The sequence below is a fragment of the Monodelphis domestica genome, chromosome 7, assembly GCF_027887165.1.
Source record: "Monodelphis domestica isolate mMonDom1 chromosome 7, mMonDom1.pri, whole genome shotgun sequence".
Classification (NCBI taxonomy): Eukaryota; Metazoa; Chordata; class Mammalia; order Didelphimorphia; family Didelphidae; genus Monodelphis; species Monodelphis domestica.
Genome location: NC_077233.1, coordinates 54,033,955 through 54,055,951, shown reverse-complemented (window position 1 = coordinate 54,055,951; position 21,997 = coordinate 54,033,955). Strand labels below are relative to the sequence as shown.

At 41.4% G+C, this 21,997-nt stretch overlaps 1 protein-coding gene across 1 annotated transcript in view; it reads right to left on the bottom strand.

The window, feature by feature from the left end:
* Positions 1–3,092: 3,092 nt before the first annotated feature.
* SLC6A1 (solute carrier family 6 member 1) overlaps positions 3,093–21,997 on the bottom strand; it is a 66,128-nt gene continuing 47,223 nt past the window's right edge. The window contains exons 8-16 of the mRNA XM_001365709.3: positions 17,156–17,290; positions 16,891–16,994; positions 15,929–16,053; positions 10,488–10,600; positions 9,342–9,473; positions 7,917–8,019; positions 7,426–7,526; positions 6,767–6,934; positions 3,093–5,661 (exon numbers count right to left, since the gene is read on the bottom strand). Coding sequence (XP_001365746.1) covers positions 5,557–5,661; positions 6,767–6,934; positions 7,426–7,526; positions 7,917–8,019; positions 9,342–9,473; positions 10,488–10,600; positions 15,929–16,053; positions 16,891–16,994; positions 17,156–17,290 — 1,086 coding nt within the window. The 3' untranslated portion in view covers positions 3,093–5,556. The remainder of the gene's footprint in view (positions 5,662–6,766; positions 6,935–7,425; positions 7,527–7,916; positions 8,020–9,341; positions 9,474–10,487; positions 10,601–15,928; positions 16,054–16,890; positions 16,995–17,155; positions 17,291–21,997) is intronic.

Genomic DNA, 21,997 nt, shown 5'->3' with positions numbered 1-21,997 from the left:
ATGTAAAGCTCTTCGCGACATAACCATTTCCTCCCTTTCCAGTCTTCTTATATATGCTTATTCAGTCATTTCTGACTCTTTATAATCCCTTTATTGGATTTTCTTGGCAAAGATACTGGAGTGGTTTGCCATGTCCTTCTCCAGTTCATTTTACAGATGAGGAAACCGAGGCAAACAAGATGACTTGCCCAGCTAGGGTCACACAGCTAGCAAATGTCTGAGGTCAGATTTGATCTCAGGTCTTCCTGACTCCAGGCCAGGCACTTTATCCATTGTGCCACCAAGCTGCCCTTATGTAGTATTCCTCTCTTAGACCTTACATCCCAGTCATACTGCCCAACCTGCTGTTCCTCTGAAACTCTGCACTAGATGTTCCCCATGCCTGCAATGCTCTTCCTTCTCATCTCTGCCCCTTAGAATCCCTGGCTTCCTTCATGACTCAGTTCAAATGCTACCTTCTGCACAAAGTCTTTTGTTACTTCACTCCTTTTCAAAACCATCTTGGATTGATTTTGCATTTATCCTAAATATATCTAAACATATACATGTTATCTCCTTTATTAGAATGTAAGCTCCGTAAGGTCAGAGGCTGTTTCACTTGATTCTTTGTATTCTAATACCTAACCTAGTGCCTGGCATGAAGTAGACATTTAATAAGCGTTTGTTGATAGATTCAATTTTGTACAACCTTTTCCTTACAACAATCCTGAAAAGGAGCTAGAGTAATCTTTAAAAATCTCATTTTAGAGATGCATGGATATTACCTTAGAGAATTTAGCTTCAAATCTTGTATTTGCCTACTACTATCTCTGTCAATGGACAAATCCCTTCAAGTCTCTTGGCATCAAGGTTCTTCCTCATTTAGCAAATGAAAACATTAGACTGCATGACCTGCAAAGTCCTTTCTAGCTCCAAAAGTCTATTTTTCTAATGATTCTTCATTTTAGAGGAAACACACAGTCTTGGAAGACTTAAATGACTTGTCCAATATTTTCATAAAAAACAGTAGCCATCAGAGCTGAAATTCCAACCCAATTCTTTCCTGACTCCAGGCTTTCCATGACAGTTTATGCCTTCTTCATCAAAGGACCAGAAATGTCCAAAAGTTAAATGCAATGTCAAGCAATAGTTAGATAGATAACATTTTGTTGGGGAGAGACTTTGGTTAGGGACTGGAATTCATGTACTCTGATAGGCAAGGTCTCTCCCTCCCTCCCTCCCTCCCTCCCTCCCTCCCTCCCTCCCTCCCTCTTTTCCTTCCTCTCTCCCTTCTCCTCCTCCTCCTTTTCTTCTTCTTCTTCTTCTTCTTCTTCTTCTTCTTCTTCTTCTTCTTCTTCTTCTTCTTCTTCTTCTTCTTCTTCTTCTTCTTCTTCTTCTTCTTCTTCTTCTTCTTCTTCTTCTTCTTCTTCTTCTTCTTCTTCTTCTTCTTCTTCTTCTTCTTCTTCTTCTTCTTCTTCTTCTTCTTCTTCTTCTTCTTCTTCTTCTTCTTCTTCTTCTTCTTCTTCTTCTTCTTCTTCTTCTTCTTCTTCTTCTTCTTCTTCTCCTCTCTGTCTGTTTGTCTTATCTAAAGCATGTCATATCTCCCCCAGCACCAAGCACACTGCTCTACTTATAGAAAGGTTTAATGAACATCTGCTATCCTTAATAACTCTGAGATTCTCTGGATTCTTAAAAAATCCAGTTTATAATGAAGTCATCACTACTGGATTAGTTCCTTCCCTGTTTCCTTCCTATCTTTATTCCCCCTCCTACCTCTCCCACATCCTTTATCCTTTCCTCCCTTTTCTCCTTTCCTCCTCTGTATCACCTTCCCACATCCTTTTTATCCCCCTTATTTTCTTCCTTCCTCCCTTTCTTCCCGATCCCATCATTTCCACATCCTTTATCCTCTCCCTTCCACTCCTTTCCTATTGTCTCTCTCCCTCTCTCCCTCTCACTGCCCCTAGAGTGCTCATGGGCAGTATGTCAGGCAGGAGGTTAAGGTTTGGATGCTCCAAGGAGAGGGCATTAAAGGAGGCGTGAGGGGGAGTTGAGGACAGAAAAGCACAAGTTTGGAATGGGAGCTGACAAGCTGTTAAGGGGTGTTCAGGATGCTTAAAGGTCTGCAAACTGAAATGTACTCAGATCCAACCGAAGAAGCTGGGCTATTTAGCCCAAAGAAGAGAAGTCTTATGTGGAAGTGGGGATTGGACATGAGGATATTCTGTAGCTATCTGCAGGGCAGTCACATGAAGAGTAGACTTCATGGGGAGGGGATAGGACTAGACTTGGGATTTCATGGTCCTGAGAACCTCCAATGAGGAAAATTTCCTCTACCACAATATGGTGCAGTGCCTGCTTTGAAGAATTGTCAGATTTTCTGAGAGACTATGTCTTGCCAATAACCACTAAGTGCAAGAGGCAGGATTTCACCTCAAGACTTCCTGACTTTAAACAAACTGTATTCTCTGTTATCTCCATGTGTCCTATACAAAGTTTATGCTTAAGAAATACTTGCAGGAAATGGAATGAACAGAAGGAAGGACCCTTTCAACAATGGAATGAGTTCCTTCATGAAGCAGGTAATGAGGTTTCCATCATTAAAGTATTCAAGTGGAAGCTGGATGGCTCCAGGTCAGGGGTCCTATATAAGATATTCCCACAGATGTTGAAACATTAAAATAGATGTCCTCTATAAACTTAGGCTATAAGGGGACTATGGAATCAAGCAGGAGCCTAGATTTAGAACTAAAGGGGACCTTAGAAGTCATTTGTGTTCAGTCTCTCAGAGAAGCTAAATAACTTGCCTCTGATTACACAGCCAGCCAAATGCAGAGGTATGATTTGAACCAAGGTCTTCCCGACTCCAAGGCCAACACTCTACGCATTCATCCACACAGCTTCTTTTCTCCTTCATAATCTTGTTGAGGGTCAACCTTAGGGCTGAAGTCATTAATCATTGCTCACCCACCTTCCCACCACTTGGGGCAGCTCCATTCCCTTTGCCCTGGGAGTCCTAATTATACTGTGCATGGATAGGTAGGAAGAGGGGTCTCATTCCAGTGAAAAAGAAAGAACAAGGCAAGAACATCAAGACTCCGGGGAACCAAAGGTATCATATAATGTACTTTTATTTGTCTCTCTAGACTCTTGGAAACTTACATAACAATCGTGCTTTAATAATGACACCATTTATAGACAGTTAAAATGCATTTTCATTTATAAATATTTTACATTTGGTCCATAGAACAGGTCTTTTTTTCTTCTTCTAAATAATACTGTACTCTTTTAACAGGCTCTGTATATATTTTTGAATATGTATATATTACATATATATTTTTATATAGAGATAAATTTGCTTGGTGTTTCTGAGAATAAATTCCTTATTGCAAAAAGCATATGATAATACAATATCTTTTTTTTTTTTGCAGGGCAGATACTACAAAAAGTTACAGTTATTCACAGTTCACACGGGAGGTCTACGACACTAATTTTGTGCTATATATGAGATGTCTGGGCAGAAACCAGCTCAGGGACTTCTTGCCAAACATCTTCCTTACAATTGTTTACAGTCACACAGGAAATACTCGGCATCGAGCTTAGAACAACAATGGGATCCATTTAACATTCAACACAAGAGAAAAGGTAGAAGGGGTTTTACTTTTGATTCTAATGGAAGTCCACAGACAACATGAGAATGGTGGCTGTGATAGCATGAGATTATACCGTGGTGGGTCTCTTTTTCTTTATCTGAAACCCCCAAGATTTAGAAGATGTCTTTGTTTCATGGCAAGTTCAGCTATCAACATTTAAAATGCCTTAGAGTTGAGGCTATATTACATTTTGGAAATGGTTTCGAAACTATCGAACAATATTTTGCGAGTGAGGCTGGGTATGATGCAAGCAGAAATAGATGTATATGTACGTGTTGTGTGTATTTATATATATATATTATATATGTATATATGTGTTTTTCTACAATAATGTGCTTAACATTCGGAGAATAATACCTTATTGCAAGAATGGGTAAATGTCGGTCACCTTCGGACAAAAATGACAAAAAGATAAACCGAGTCACAGTTAGTTACCATATTTGTCACAGGTTCGCCCTCTTCGTTTTGAGGGCCTGCTAAGGATTTATTTATGATGCACAGAAAGTTGGTCATGAAACATGCTACATCACACAGTTTTCTTAACTGTTAACGATCAGACACTGGAATCCTTCAATTTGCAGATGTCTTACTTGGAGCTGCCAAAAGAGAAATGCTGTGTGAATTGACTATTAGTATTTTACCGAGAAACTGTCCTCATGCCATGACTGCTGTCATCTTCTCACTGCTACTGACATCATTGCTACAAAGACCGCCATCAAGACACACGTCCTTAAAGGAAAAGAAAACAAAAAGAAACTAAACAAATCCCCCAAACCGAAAGGTTGTGTGTGTGTGTGTGTGTGTGTGTGTGTGTGTGTGTGTGTGTTTGTGTGTGGTTTTGAGTCTTCAAAGTGCTATTGGGGTGTCTGGAAAAACCTTGGTGACATTGTTAGGACCCTGGACACTGGTCTGGCATCAGCAGGGAGGGGATGGAGGAAAGCCCTTTACTCTAGAGAACTCAAGAAAGATGGGGAGATGCTAAGGCTTTGGGGAGGATGAGGGATGGGGAAGGGAGTCAATGGGCAGATAAGTCCGTGCTGAGCCTTGGATGGGCCCTTTTAACTTGGCTAAATCTGTAGCTGTTTTGTACTTTGAGTTGGGCATCTTAGGACCAACACATGATGGCACCACGTCTGCTGACTTTCAGCAATGGGGCAGTTTGCCCCTGGAATGATTGGAAATTTTTTGTGTGTGTTTCCTGCACCTACATGGGCAAGTAAGTAAGAGAGGAACAGGCTGATCGCTAGAAAAGCCTGATTGGCAGTTTTTTTTTTGGGAATGGAAAGTTTTGCTGCAAACAGCTCCTGGGAAGGATTAGGTCTGGGCTCTAAGAAACCAACTTGCCTAACGTCACTCTGCTTAAGCGGCCTCAAAAGAGCAAAGAATGAAAGAAATAACCAAAGAGCAGAGCCGGTTATGGACACCTTAAGGGCAAGATTTCCTGGGCAATCTTCAGCATACAAAATACTGTATTCACACGGACAAAACAGCTTTCGAATGGAATTGAACTCCTGCAAAGTCAGAGATAACAGTCTTGGGTAAGAAATAGGTCACGAAAAGGATGAAAAAATCCATAGCACGGAACCTCAAAGCCTTGGTTGTGCCACAAGATGGGATAAAAATGCCCTATTTGTTAATTACAAATTCCACAATAATTCAATTCTTATTGAGAAAGGATTAGAAACATTAACAGTCTGTGGTTTGCTGGAAAGCCGCCAGACGTTTCCACCCACTGGAGCCCACTGACAGTCCCCACGCACTTCCCTTTGAGTGGTGATGGTCTTTTTGTTTGTTTGTTTTTGCCACTAGAGGTAGGTTGATCGATAGTATCTTCAGACATCAATTTGTGGTCATGTTCAACCAGGTTGGATTGAGTGATAGTTTTCTCCAGCGTCCTCTTGGTCTTGCCACCACAGGCAACCTGCTAGATGTAAGCTTCCTTGTTGGCTGAATTGCTTGACTGGGGCTGCTCTGGCCCATTTTCAGGACGAACTATGTCTTCACTGGGCTGGATCATGACCTGGAGGCGCTATGGGGAGGAAGGGAAAGGAAGGGCGTGAAGGAGGAGTTCTCCAGAGGCCAATGAGTGGGTATGGGACCAGACTGGGGATTTGCAAATGGTGTCTGAGGAGACCTAGTGATAATCTAGTACTAGAGGTATCAAAAACATTGTCCCTGGGCCATCTGGGGCCCATCGCACACTGGTGAGCAGCCAGAACCGGATTAAAATATAATTGGGAAATATTTAACTAAATAAATGAAAATTCCATAAGTCACATTTTAAAACTAAGTCAACATGTGGCCCAAAGGGGTTGACGTCTTAAATCAGTTATGGTCTAAGAGGCAAGATGACAGGATCTGGGAGACTGAAGACATCATAGGAGTTGTGTGATTTGAGGCAAGTAGTTCAGGTTCTTAATATGTCAGTTTTCTCATGTATAAAATGGGCAGAAAATATTTGCTCTACTTTGCACAAGTAGTGGATTGAATTCTGGACCCAAGTCAGGAAGACTCGATTTCACAATCCACTTCCAGTGCTTAGAACCTTTGAGCAAGTAGCTTAGGTTCTCTGAGCCATGGTTTCTTAATCAGCAAAATGGTGTTAAAATATTGGTAGTACCTCTCTTTACAGTGCTTTATGAAATTTCCATAAGACAATATCTCTAAGTTCTTTGGGAATCTGAATAGTTATATGTATAAAATAATAATAGGAATATAGCTAACATTTAAGATTGGAACACACTTTACAAATTTTGCCTCATTTTAACTCCATAGCAAACCTGGAAGATGGTTGCTTTCATCTTTTCCATTTTGGAGATAAGGAAACTGAGGCAAGACAGAGGTTAAGTGACTTGCCCAGGGTCACACAACTAGTAAATAGATGAGAAAATCTTGGTGAATTTTAAAAGTACTATAATAATTCAATTGTGTATTTCATTAATGACATCACGTCATAATTGTTTCATGTGCTAGTAAACTCCTAAGGGCTACCTATGGCACCTAATAGTTGCTCAGAAAATACCTCTTGATTCTTGGATGAGGTGGGGGAGACGTGTTTGGCTGAACTGTGGTCAGAGGAGAATGTGGCTTAAGGAGATAGGTTTTGATGTGCACCAGGGATTGAATGTCCTTACCTGCTTTAAGGAGCCCTTTAAGGTCAGGAACATGTAAGCCATGTAGCCAGGAATAAGGACCATGGAAGACAGGGCCATGAACCAGCCCACACCCTGCCCCCACTTGGGGAACACATAGTTGCCCATGGTGAGTGGAGTCATCTGTACTGCACTGAAAATGAACACACCCTGGGAAACAAGCAGACAAGAGAACATGGGCAGTTAGTTGGTCATTTGGCCCCAGACTATGTACCCTGTAGGCTCCTTGGCAGTCCCTAAAGGTCCCCCCAAATACAGCACTGGGGCTACCACTCACAAGGACCAGTTATTCCAGGAGCTTTAGGGGAGGTGACCCTATTATGGGGGGTTAGGGCAGCTTTCCTCTATTGTTCTGAATCACTTTGTGGGGCACCCAACGATGAGAATTCAGGCAATTCTCAAGTGCCTCTGGAGTGCAGGGGCGCTAGGACTTTGTAAGATTATGAGGATCTAAATTAAGTTCTGTGTGTTTTTCTTGCCACAGGAGAAAGAGGACGGGAAAACTAACTTCTACAGACAAGCCAGAAATCCCTGGATATGGTCCCTGGCTCTCCTGATGGCTTAGGCACCCATTCTGCCATGAGAAGATACTGTTCTTTGCCCCAAGTGCAAGACACCAAGGGTCTAGGGGTCATCCTTACCGCCACAATGATTGGAGTAAAGAAGGACCAGCAGAGTTTCCACCAGATGCAGGGTCGGGAGCCAACCATCTCCTGGATGTTGTCATAAAACCGGTTGACCCCTGTGACAAGAGAAAAATGGCACAAGGATGAGAATCAGGTAAGGATATGGTTTCCTCCTTCAAGAGACTTGGGGCTCCGGATCCTACCCACAGAGGCTTGTTGGGAAAAAAAAGAGGGAATTGAGATAGAACAAAGCTATAATTGAAATAGAAAGTTTCAAGGCAGCCTCGTGTTTCTTTTATTATATGAAACTGTCTCCTCTCTCCAAGCTGAATTAAAGTGGGACTAGACTAAAGTGGAGGAGGCTGGGGTGGAGGGTCCACTTTTTCAGAGGCTAGGTACCTCTGACTGGGCAGAATTTCCACTCTTGGCCTTCTTATCTTCAGGGCTAAGGGAGGGGAAACAAGAGAGGGGCAGGGGTGGAGATGGGAGAAGAACACAATTCTCACCATAGCACCAGGAGATAGAAACACACTCAAAGAACACCAGGAAGAGGAGGCTCATTCCACTTGCCGAGTAGTAGTCGAAGAGCTTAAACACGTAAATCCCACCCTGTAAGAGTGGGAGAGATTCCCTTAGAACTTCAGAAAACTTATGGGAGTAAAGACTGAGAGAGCAGGGAGAGGCTTGCAAGTTAAACAGAAGGTGAAATCAGGGAAGATCATGTGTTAGAAAGACTGAGGACTCGGATGTACTGTTTCACAGGGCTAGTGTAAGGAACATTCATGGTAAACTTTAAAGCACTTTGTGTGCTTTAAAGAAGACTTTTGTCTTCTCTGTGAGTTCTAGCCCTAAGACATCATTCCTTTCTCTGAAGTCTTGTAACATGTACTCACTCATGGGCTTCATTTTGGTATTTATAGTAGACCACGAATACTCTTGGATTTTTTCTTTGTAAAACCTGTCTTTTGCCATGTTCCCAGGGGACCGAGAAACCTGAGGATTTATTTTAGATACTCTTGGGCAGGTCAATCCCCTTCTTCAAATCTCTCCACAGTGATCTTCATTTCCATGTCTTTCTGTCCCCTGGATACACATGGATTGTGATTGAAGCTTACTATGATTTATTGATGAGGGGCAGACTGATGTAAAGGAGAGAGAACCAGAAAGACATGCCCTGAAGTCATGCCTCTGACACATCCTCCCTCTATGGCCCTGGTCACCTTCCCTCCTTTGGTGTGCCAGGCAGTGATTTCAGAGTGTATGTGTCAGAGAAGCTATTGATCTATGTTGGTAGAAGGAATTTCCCCATCCAGGAGTTCCTCTGATGGTGAAATCTGTCCCTGTGAGTTTACTATGGTTAGTTTACTGTTCTTCTCCTCAAATAGATTAAATAATGAACTTTTTAAGGAAAGGGACTATGTTTTCTTCTTTTTTATCTTCTGAAAGCACGTAGCTCAGGGCTAGGTAGAGTCGGCACTCTAAAAAAATACTGGGAATGAATGAAGGGAGAAAGGAAGGCTATCACTCAATAAATGCCAAAGGTCTGGGTCTCTGCTATGAAGTCATATCATTTTCTGTTGGACTGCCCTCTTGGGTAGCTAGTGTTACAGTAGTTACAGAGCTCAATCTGGAGTCAAGAAGACCTGAATTTGAATCTTGTCTCAGACACTAGCTTGTGTGATCTTGGGCAAGTCATTGAACCACTGTATGCCTCAGTTTCCTTATCAGTAAAATGGTGATAATAATAGCACTTGCCTCCCAAGGTTGTTATAAGGACCAAATAAAATAATGGCTGTAAGTGTTTTGTAATCCATAACACATATATATATAAATGAAAGCTATTGTATATATAGAAGACCTGGGGACAGAAGAGGTTTGGAGGAGGGAATCATAGACAGAGATGGCAGAAGAGAGAAGAAAATAAGGCTCACCTGAGTGATGTTGGAAAGGCCAATCAGGTAGGAGACAATGCATACAATGGCAATGAAGAGCTCTCTTCGGCTGCGGAGCAATCTTGGGAATTCATCGACCAGGGCTGTGATGAACCCTTCCACGGTGCAGAACTTTCAGGAAGATAATCCGGATGAGGTCAGTCCTCTTGCTCAAGGACCTCAGAGAGATTCCAAACAGCCTTCCCTTCCCTCTCCCCTATCCCATTCAGACTAATTGGCATGAGGAATAAATGGTCTTGGCCTTCCTCTGGATCCTAGATTGAGGAGGAAATCTGAGATCTCCAAACATTCCTTGGCCCCACCCAGAATGCTTTTCAGCTATGCTTGACACAATAGAGCCAAACATCATTCACCAAATCACTGAAATGTCTCTAGGGATATAGATTTTGACTTTGGCTATAGCTTCCCTGGGATGTCATTCTCAGGAAATTGAGTAGAGTGGTCCTGTCACATTTCTAGAAATTAGGGCTGCTCAGTAATGGAATGAGATCTCTTAGGAGGGAGGGAGCTTTTTGTCTCTAGAAAATACCCAGGCAGTTAAAAAGCATTTACTAAATACCTCCTGTGTTAGCCAGTTAATAAGTATTTATTGTCGGTTTACTATGTGCCAAGTGCTGGGGAATACAAAAAGAGGAAGTCAGTCCCTACCTTCAAGGAATTCCTAATCTACCAGAGTAGGAAGGCCATATGTCAGGAATGACACAAGGAGAATTTCGTGTGGGGTATGATTCTAGACGACATGACCATTAAGATTCCCTTTCCATCTCAGATTCTACAATCACATCACAGCCTGAAGCCAGGAATTACAAACCACTAGACAGCCAAATCCTAAAAGATCTTCTATGGGACTATTAAGAAGCAAAGGTAATGCCATCCAGCCAAATTCCTGGTACAGGGCAAAAATGGCAGGCTTTGGAATGAGATAACTGGTGCCCAAATCCTGCCTATCAATTACTACTCATGTGACGTGGGCAAGTCACTGGCCTCTAGATCTTGATTTCTTCCTCTGTAAAATGAGCATTTTGGATTAAGTTATTTCTAATATCCATTCCAATTCTAAATCCTTTTATCTTATGTAGCCAGAGAAAAGATTACAGAAGGAAAAATCTGGCAGAGAGTCCTCACCTGACTGTCAATGCCCAGCATGAGCAGCATGGAGAAGAAGAGAATGGCCCACAGTGGGGAAATGGGCAGCTGGGTTACTGCTTCTGGATATGCCAAGAATGCCAGCCCCGGACCTGGAAATAATACAATTCAATTCAATTGGCAATAATCAAATTCCTAACTTAAATGATTAAATTTAAATATTAAATTTAAAATAATTAAATTAATAATAACTTAATAATAACCTTCCTAACATCTCTCATATATGCTTCTGTCTCTCCTCTGTGAAGGTCACCCCCAAAGTGAAGGAGGTCCTTTGCCCCAAGCTTGGACTATTTTGATAACCTTCTGGTTGGGTTCTCCTCCTGAAGTAGCCTCCCATTCAAGTTCATCTTCCCTACAGTAGTCAAATCAATTTTATAAAAGCCAAAATTTAACTATGTCATCCTCTAGTCAATAAACTTCCCGAGTTCCCTATCATCTCCAGGGTTGAATGGAAAGTCCTCCAGGGATCAAAGCCCTTCATAACTTAGCCCCTCTCTATCTTTCCAGTCTTCTTGCTCCTTCCTCCTCTCCCACAGACTCTAGGGATCTAGTAACACTGGTCTCTGGTCCATTTCTAGCACTATCTTCCAACTCTAAACATTTTCAATGACTGCCTCCCTTTCTCTCCCTCTTCATTTCTACCTCCTCACTTCCCCGCTTCCTTCAAGCCCCAGATAAAATGGCACCTTTTACAAGAAGTCTTTCTCAGGCCTCATTACTGCTCATGCCTTCCTTCCATTAATTAATTCCAGTTCATCCTGTACATCCAGTATATATCTTGTTTTTATATAGCTGTTTACACATTGCCTCACCCATTAGACTGGAACCCCTTGAGGTCAGAAACTGTTTTTTTGTCTTTCTTTGTATCCTCCTCAGTGCTTGGCATGGTGCCCGACACCTAATTAATGCTTAAATGTTTGTTAATTTATGAAGCTCTAGAGCATCTGAAAGTACACTTGATTTGCATTTAGAGGTCTCAGACTATTTACTCACTATGTAACCTTGGACAAGTTGCTTTATTTCTGAGTTCTCAGTTTCCTTATTTGTAAAATGAAAGGGTTGCCCTAGATAACTTCTAAAGTCTCTCCCAGGTTTAATTTTCCCATGCATTGTCTAACGTGTCAAGCAGTAGGACTTAAAGTGCCCACCATTTTAACTTTCAGGTAGGTGTTATCATGGTTAGACTGACTTTAGGAAGTCCTAAGTTCAAATCTTGGCCATGTCCAGTTTTTCCAACTGGAATGTAAGCTTATGGAAGGCAAGATTTCGTCTCATACCAATCTGCAGCTCAGATTTCATGTGTTTTCAGTGCATAGAATATGAACAACACAAAATTTGTGCCTCCACCATATTAACCTTAATCTCATTAATCTGATCACACAGACATCTGAACAAAGAGATAGCCTGAGGATCATAAAAATAGCTAATGAGGGTTAGTGTACCCCCAAGATATCCAAGTGGAATAGTGAAGACAGAGCTGATCTCCAATTAGGAAGACGGGAATCTTGGCTTGGACATTCATTAGGCTGATATATTTACTAGCTATGTTACTTGGCCAAATCGCTTATCCTCCACCTGCCTCAGATTCCTCATCTGTAAAATGGGGATAATAATGATGCCGATCACTCTAGATTCTTTAAAGAATTTTTCAAATCTTAAAGTCCTTATAAATGCTAGCTATGGTAACTCATTTCTTCCCTGGTTTGCCTATCCTACATCAGTAAGTAATTGTTTTGGATGGTGACTATGACAACGATTCTCACATTATTTTCCCATCATTTCTCCTCCCTATACAAAAATGTATGCAGCATGAATGGGCTTGGAGGGGCTTCTGGCAGACTCCAGGAAGAGCCTTCTGATGACAGTGTACTTAGTTCTTTTGGGCACTAGCCCTGGTCCCAGACTAGCTCTAGGTCATGGTCTCTCCAAGGTTGTGCCCACCATCAAAGGCAAAATAACAGTCTCTTAAGGCTTTATTAATAACTAGATTCTAATTTTAGACTTTTTGGCTCAGGGCAGAATAGCTACCAGATTTCTGCTTGAGCCTTGGAGAACTGAGACTGTCATCTGTGAATCTCAAAATACAGAAAATTCATTATCTTCTCTTTAGTTCCATTTTTTCTTCTCTGATCTTTAGCATTACCTATTGTCAGTATCACTTATCTCATAATAGCCTGTGGAGTAGTTATTTGCATTTATCACCCCAATTAGATTGCTGGCCCTTTGAGGATAGGGGCTATATCATTCTATAATTCATTTGCATATAGTGCTTTCTTCACAAAAGTCCCATGGTTGTAGGTAGGTAGGGCAAATCTTACAAACTCCATATTTCAGAAGGGCAATTGAGGTTTAGAAAAAGAAAATGATTTGTGAGAACAAACCCTAACTCTGGAGTCAGAGGATCTGTGTTCAAATCATGCTCTTGATGCTTATTACTTGTGTGACCTAGGACAAATCATCTAATCTCCCTTTAGCTTCAGTTTCCTCATCTGTAAAAACAGGAGATTGGGCCAGATGGTCTCTGAGGACCTTGCCATGTCTAGATTTATGACTATAAATCTCATCTTCAATTTTACTATTTATGTGACCTTGGGAAAGTTACCTAATCTCTATGGACCTCAGTTTCCTCATTTGTAAAATGAGAGGGTTGGATGAGACGGCTTCTGAGATCCCTTTCATTTCTTAAGTCTATGATCTGATGATAGAGTTGTAACTCAAGACTTGGTCTTCTCTAGTATTCTTTCATCTGCATCCCACTGACTAGTGTTCTGACTTTTCTTAGTATCCTCCTCTACATCAGACTGGCACAGTACTTTACATATAATAGGGGCTTATTAAGTGTTTGTTGATGGAATTCTACCCACTCATGCCCAAACTCCTTGGGAAGGGGGAACTAGAGAGCAGAGAAAAAGAAGGAGGTGATAAGGAGAGTCATACTAGGAATATGATAACCTGAATTTATTTCTAGCTCTGCTACCAACACTCTGTGCCATCTTGCCTAAGTCACTTTACATTTATGACCTTCAAATATAAAATGAGGGAGCTGGAATAGGTCAAGGGTTCTTAAGTCTATGGATAGAACTTCAAGGAATATGTGAGTTTAGATGGGGAAGAAAAAGATTACATTTTTATTTTCACTAAGCTCTAACTGAAATTTAACATTTACTTCTATTCTTGATCAGATGCTTCAGTCATGTCCAACTCTTTGTGACCCTATTTGGGGTTTTCTTGGCAAAGATACTGGAGTGGTTTGGAATATCTTTGTCTAGCCCTTATAGAAATGAGGAAACTGAGGCAAATGGAGTTAAGTGTCTTTTTTAGGGTCACAGAGCTAGTATCTGTGAGACCAGATCTGAACTCATGAAGATAAATCTTTCTGACTTCTGATCTGGCAAGAATTTTTTTTGCCATCTAGATTCCCCATTTTTTTAATGGAATTTCCTTGAAATATTAAAATTAAAAAATTATTCTGAGATGGGATCCATGGACTTTGCTAGACAGTTAAAGTGGGTCTATAGTGGGCCACTAGGTGGCTCAATGGTTTGAGAGCCAGGTCTAGAGATGAGAGGTTCTAGATTCAAATGTGGCTCTAGATACTTCCTACCTGTGTGACCCTGGGCAAGTCACTTAACTCTCATTTCCTAGCCTTTACCACTCTTCTTCTGCCTTGGGACCAATACCCAGTCTTGATTCTAAGATGGAAAGAAAGGAATTTTGAAAAATTAAAAAAACAACTAAGAGGGTCTATAACACTAGAAAGGTTATGAACCCCTAGACTAGATGATTTCCAAGGTTCTTTCCAGCTCTAGCATGCTAGATATTAATATTCCCTGGGTCCAGTATTCTCAGCTTTAACATTCAATATTCTAGCATTTCAGGTTCCAAGATCCCTTCCAGCTTTAACAGTATGAGTTCTTAAGCTCTTTCTAGTTCTGGTATTGTACGTCCTAAAGTTCCTTCCAGTTTCAACTTTCTATGTTTTATGGTCTTTTCCACTTCCACCCTTCTCCAAGTTAGCTTCCATATCTTAGAAATGTAGAACAGGCTACAAAGCAATAGAATAGGAAACATCTGGAAAAGATGGGAAAGTGGTGAAACAAATCATTCTCCTCCTCTACCTTTTTCTATGACCAGGAGAGAAGAGTGACAATATAGAGAACAAGAAGTATCTAAAAAAGAAACGTTTGTTCATTAAATAGCAGAATAGTATGAGTGAAAGATATAAGGAGCCTTCCTTGAGATCCTCAGCTGGATAGACTCTTTCCTTTTGGTTTTGTGACATTTTGTATTAGTTTTATGTACTAAAAACTGAATGATAAGCATTTGCATACAGATCTTATTCCTATTAGATTCCTATTAGACTGCTGACTTAAAACATATCATGATAGAATACATAGTACCAAAGAACTGGAAGGGATCTTGAAGGTCTTCTAATAGAAGCTCCTCATTTTTGCAGATGAGGGAACTAAAACCCAAAGCAGTTAAATGATTTGCCTTAGGCAGCAGAAGAAATAAGAAACAATGTGGAGATTTACACCCAGGTCCTCTGACTATGAATTTAGCACTCTTGTTTTGGCACCACAATTTGAAAAAGCATCCCTTATTAATTTGATATCTCTCCAGAATGAGGTGTGAATGGATGGGAGAGGGAGAGAGTTACAGAGAGAGGAACCTGTAAATATAAAGGACTTTCTTTTTTTAATAGTTATTGTGGTCCATAAATGAAATGGGCTTCCTCATGGTGGTGATCAAGGTAGTAATTACCCTATCACTCTAGGTATTTAGGCAATGGCTTGACAATTTCTCATCAAAGATGTTGTGGAAACCATTTGTGCTTCATGTTAGGGTTGGACTAGCTGGCAACCAAAGTCACTGTCAGCTTTTAGATTCTATGATTCTACCATGCAATCAGCTAGTTTTCCTTGAGTCATGTTTCTTGGAAAACCAAGTATTGATACATGGCTGGAAGGATGCTCAGTCCAACCCACTAGATGAAAACACTTGACTGGTAAAGTTGTTATTGATGATTTCTGTCCTGGACTCTTGTGTGTCTAAGTTGAAGCAACACTGTGTAGTGAAAAGAGCGTTGGATTTCTGAGAATAAGGAGACCATGTTCTAGTCCAGCTCTATCCCTTGGTGATCTTGACATCAAGTCACTTCATCTATGAAAATCTCAGATTGTAAATGAGGGGGTGGTCTAGATGATCTCAATGGTCTCTTTCATTTCTAGGAGACCATGACATTCTATGATATTCTGATTTTCTAGCAGGAAGGGACTAGGTCATCTTCCCCCAGAGACCACACTAGAGTTCTAGATTAACATCATCATATAATGTCTTTTTAAGTATGTTTCCCTTCAATCAAGTCTGATCACAGGGGTTCCAGGGACACATGGGGTTAGGACATGGTACCTGACCTGAAGCTGCAACATCAGCAATTGGCCTCTTGGTCACATTTGCCATAAAGCCCACAATAGAGAAGATGACGAAGCCAGCAAACATGCTGGTGCAAGAATTGATACAGCAAACGATGATGGAATCTCTGAAAGAAAGGGAGCAAAGGAAGTTAGAGGGGGATGGTGGTGGTGAGGAGGAGACAGAGAGGGAGAAATCTGAACTGAGATGATGACAGTGAAGGGATGGAATCAAAGAAGGATTGGAGATAGGTAGAAGGAAGGGTTTGGGAATAAAAGGACTAGTGAAAAGAAACAGTAAGAGGATAGAACTGGAAATTAGTCAGAGAAAGATGACAAGGATAGAGGAGGGATGAGGTCAGAGGGAAGTGACAGATACAGAAATGATGGCATCAAAGGGAATGAAAGAAAGGATAAATACAGAAAGTATGTGGAATTGCCAAGGGTTGGAGCAACAAGGGCAAGAGAGTGGACAGAATTGGAGAGAAGTGATGGCTAGAAAGGGAATAGAGGAAATCATTATAGATAGGTGAAAATGTCAAATAAAATGTAATCAAAGGGGCAAGGGGGATGAAAAGAGGTAGAGGGAGGCTGGGGAGAGACACCCACATACAGAGAGAGAGAGAAAGAGAGACAGATAGAAAGACAGACAGACAGACAGAGACACAGAGAGAGAGACAGAGAGAGAGAGAGAGACAGAGAGAGAAAGACAGAGACAGAGAGAGAGGCAGAGACAGAGACAGAGACAGAGAAAGAGAGAGGTAGAGACAGAGAGAGAGAGAGAGAGAGAGAGACAGAGAGAGAGACAGAGAGACAGAGAGAGACAGAGAGAGACAGAGACAGAGACAGAGAGAGAGAGAGAGAGAGAGAGAGAGAGAGAGAGAGAGAGAGAGAGAGGCAGAGACAGAGACAGAGACAGAGGTTAGAGAAAGAAGACTGGATGAGAGTGAAAGGGCTCTTCTTACCTGTAGACATTGTTGTGGAATGGGTTGTAACTCCCTAGTGCAATCAGGGATCCAAGACCCAGACCATAGGAAAAGAAGATCTGAGTTGCTGCATCCAACCACACCTATTGAGCAGATTAAAGTGATATGAGCATTGGCATAAATTTAGCCAAAGGTTGATTGTGCTAGCGTTTTGGCTAGACCTTGCCACTCTGAGATCCAGATGTCATACAAGTAGAGCAAGAAGGTAATTGGCCTGAGGATGAAGGAGACCAACTAGACTCACCTCTGAGTCAGACAGTTTGCTGAAGTTGGGAGTGATGTAGAAAAGGATGCCCTCCCTGGCTCCAGGCAGTGTCACTCCTCGGAAGAACAGAATGATGAGCATGATGTATGGGTATGTGGCAGAGAAGTAGACCACCTAATAGAAGGAGAGAACACAGTAAGAAAAGCTCACTTAGCACCACTCAACAACATGCATCCTCTGTTCCAGTAATGTGGGTCTCCTCATTTTTCTGCCTTTCTCATAAATAGACATATATTATGAACTTCCTAGCTCCTTCCATCCATGCTGTTCTCCTGACCTGGCAAACCCTTCTCTCTATTCTTCATCTATATAAATTCTACCTACATTCCATTCATCTTTCAGACTCTGCTACAAGCTCCCTCCAGGAAGTCTTCCTGGCCCAAGAAGCAAAGTATCATAGTAGAATTTAGTACATTAGAAACTAAGAACTCACAAAATTAAAGCTAGAAGGGATCATTGAACCTAACAGGGTGTCAGAATAATGAACACCAGAACCAGAAGCTGGAAGGGGCCTTCGAAAGTATTTAGTTAGACCCTCTCATTTTGGAGGAGAGAATACCAGACTACGAATCAAGAGGACTCAGGTCTGCTGCTAACTAGTTGGGGAGACTTAAACAAGCCACTTCCATTCTTTGTGTCTGAGTTTATTCATCTGCAAAATGAGGGGATTGGACGAGGTGATTTATAAAGTCTTTTCCAGTCTGATAATCTATGCTTTAAGTCTATACCAGAGCACTGGAGTTGGGTCAGCAGATTTGGATTTGAATTTCAATTCTTCTATTTGCTACTTTTGTCACTTTGAAACAAATCAATTGATCATTTTTGGCCTCAGTTTCCTTGTCTGTAAAATGAAGATGTTTAAGTTTTTTCAGATTTTAAAACTCTATGAGCCAATAAACCATTGCACTAATATTTTCATTGCAGTTAATTGTGCACTAGTTATGAATTAGAGTGGAAACTCCTTGGGGGCAGGAGATCAAACTTTTCTGTACCTACCTTTTCTGCACTAATTCTCAGGCCACTGTAGGCATCAATCAGTGTATGTGTTGGCTGAGTAATTGACTCAATGGTTCTGTTCATAACTAGGTCAGAGCTCAGCATCAGCTTTGGGTTGGATATGATAGAGGATTCTCTCTTTCTCTAAGAAATTAAGGGCAGCCACTACCATGAGGAGGCAACATGGTATAGTAGAAGGAACATTGTCTCCAGAAGCAGAGGATCTAGGTTCAAATTATGCCCCCTGACACTTACTATATGTGTAATTTCAGGCAAGTCACTTCATCTTACTGGGCCTCAGTTTATTTATTTGTAAAACTGAGGAGTTGAACTTCTGAGACCTTTAAGATCTTGTCTAGACCTAGAGAAATGATGCTAAGGCCCTTTGGGACCAAAAATGACTTCAAAGACAGACACTAGATAGGAACAAGTCTTTCCTTGAAGCTGATTTTCTCTTTCTTGCTCTTTGTTGGCCATTTGGGCCAATCTGTGATAAACCAGAGAGGCAGCTCCTCACCCTTAGGCACCACTGAAAAGAGCAAAAGCTACCAGAGGCAGGGGGAGGGTTGGCTTTGGCAGAGTTAGTCTGGTTCCAAAGCAGAGGCCATCATGAAATTAGGCCATCTTCTCATCTAGCACCTTAATTAGACTTGCAGCTCCCATCATCCTGGGAGAACAAAACCTTTTATTTGCCATGCTGAGGTTTGAAAGCAGAATTCATTAAGACTGACCTGTACTCATTACTCCATCTCCATGTGTACTTAGCAGCTTCCTCCTTTTTTTCTTGTCATGTGTGTCAGAGTGTGCCAAAGGGGGCTGCTCCCTCCCCCCTCTCTACACGTGCCCAAGGGCACTTCTCCCATCGTCCACCCCTCTGCCCAGCAGCCCAACAGGAGCACTTCCTCCCTCCCCTGTCTGGAGTAAGGTGTGGGGGCTTTCATGTGGCATGAGGGTTGTAGCCTGGGCACTCGGTATCTAAAAGGTTCACTATCACTGCTCTATAATAGCCTTTCACTAGGATGGAGGAGCATGTTAAGGGTAGAATTGGACTTTTGTTCAAGGAAAGGAGCAAGACAAATCCCACATCTGAATACACTGCCCTACCCTTTCCAGGTGTCTGAATGCTCCAGGGAGAACTTGTTCAGTCTGTCAGCTCCTTCTCCCTCATTTACTGTCCTACCTGCCCATAGAGGCTTATCTAATGATGTACTCACCATTTTCAGTGAGTGTACCACACGCTGGTCCCCTTGCCCAATATCTAGTTATAGTTTGTTTATTTTTTCTTTAAGGAAGGAATGCTTATCCTTTGATCTTTTCTGGGTTTGGGGCTTCTGAAATAGGCTAGAGGAAAGTCCAATGACTTGAGTATGTCAGAGAATGGCCATAGAGTACTTGGCAGTCCCCAGTTCCCTAACCTGTGGCTATCTCCCTGAGGGAAGCAGTCTCAGGGTTGGTGGATAGTAATGATCTAGCCCACTCACAGTCAGCCTCTTCAGAGAAGGGTACTGGAGGGCACCAAGACATATAATTGAGCAAAAGGAAGGAAGATATGAGGAAGAGTTGAATGGGAGTCAGAAGAGAAGTGTTGTAGTCTCAGCTTTGCCACCAACTCAGTGTGACTTTGGATAAATCACTTCCCCTTAGGGGGAAGATCTCAATTTCCTCAAGTGTAGTAGGATGGACCAAATGATATATTTCAGCTTTAAGATTTTACAATCCTCTCCCAAAGGTCTGATATAGAAAGAATCACAAAATGTAAAATAAATAATTTTGACTACATCAAACTAAAAAGCTTTTGTACAAACAAAACCAATATAACTAAAATCAGAAGGGAAACAACAAACCTCTGACAAAGGTTTAATTACTCATATTTATAAAGAACTAAATCAATTGTACAAAAAATCAAGCCATTCTCCAATTGATAAATGGGCAAGGGAAATGGATAGGCAGTTCTCAGATAAAGAAATCAAAACTATTAACAAGCACATGAAGAAGTGTTCTACATCTCTTATAATCAGAGAGATGCAAATCAAAACAACTCTGAGGTATCACCTCACACCTAGCAGATTGGCTAACATAACAGCAAAGGAAAGTAATGAATGCTGGAGGGGATGTGGCAAAATAGGGACATTAATTCATTGCTGGTGGAGCTGTGAACTGATCCAACCATTCTGGAGGGCAATTTGGAGCTATGCCCAAAGGGTGCTAAAAGAATATCTACCCTTTGACCCAGCCATAGCACTGCTGGGTCTGTACCCCAAAGAGATAATGGACACAAAGACTTGTACAAAAATATTCATAGCTGCGCTCTTTGTGGTGGCCCAAAACTGGAAAATGAGGGGATGCCCATCAATTGGGGAATGGCTGAACAAACTGTGGTATATGTTGGTGATGGAGTACTATTGTGCTAAAAGGAATAATAAAGTGGAGAAGTTCCATGGAGACTGGAACAACCTCCAGGAAGTGATGCAGAGCGAGAGGAGCAGAACCAGGAGAACATTGTACACAGAGACTAATACACTGTGGTATAATCGAATGTAATGGACTTCTCCATTAGTGGCGGTGTAATGTCCCTGAACAACTTGCAGGGACCCAGGAGAAAAAAAACACCATTCATAAGCAAAGGATAAACTATGGGAGTGGAAACACCGAGAAAAAGCAACTGCCTGAATACAGAGGTTGAGGGGACATGACAGAGGATAGACTCTAAATGAACACTCTAATGCAAATACTATCAACAAAGCAATGGGTTCAAATCAAGAAAACATCTAACGCCCAGTGGACTTACGCGTCGGCTATGGGGGGTGGGGGGGGGGAGGAAAAGAAAATGATCTATGTCTTTAACGAATAATGCTTGGAAATGATCAAATAAAATATATTTAAAAAAAAAAAAGATTTTACAATCCTGTGGTGCTTCTTAGGCAGTGGTTTACAGATTAGGAAATAGGGCTCATTGATTCATGTGTTTCTGGGACACCTGGATTGTTTTTAGACTCAAGGCTTTCCCTGGAAATTGTGAGGTTTCCTAGTTTCAGCGATTTAGAGCTGGCAGAGACCCAATGGATCACAAGCTCATATTCAGAGATGGAAGGGCCTTCAGAAGTTATCCAGTTTAACTCCTTTCAAGGTTAAATGACTTGCCCAGAGTCATATAGATAGCAAGCATCAGAGGCAGGATTTGAAATCACTTCTTCTGACTGACTCCTAACCCAATGTCGTTTCCATTGTACCATGATTGCCTGGGATTGTTGGGGAGAGGGATTGACTAAATTATATCCAAGGCCCTTTTCAGGTCTAAGATTTGGCTTAGAATTAGGTTAGGGTTAGAATTGGAAGTAACCTTAGAGATCACCAAGGTCAAGCCCCTTATTTTATGGCTTAGGAAACTGAGGCACAGAGATGTTGAGTGACTTATTTAGGGTCATACAAATTGTAAGTGTTTGAGGCAGGATTGAAAATTTTATTGTTTCTTAGTTTCATTGATTTGGAGATAGAAGGCTCCTCAGCAATAGTCTATTCATCCCCCTTTACAGATGAAGAAATTGAGACCAGAGACATTAAGAGATTTAACAAAGATTATAAATGAGTAATTGGCAGAGTTGAGATTTAAAATCTCACTTATGACCCCAAATCCAGGCCTCTTTTCACTGGAAGTTCCATTCCCCCTTACCTGCTCAATTGATGTTCAAAAAGTAATCTGTCTAAAGCTTAAAACAGGAACGAACCCTTAGATTTGTAGATAGCTGTAGTATGGACTTGATAGCCCAGGCTGGGAGGGTCAATTGAAGGTATGTTTAAGAAAGCAACTTATAAAGCAAATATCTA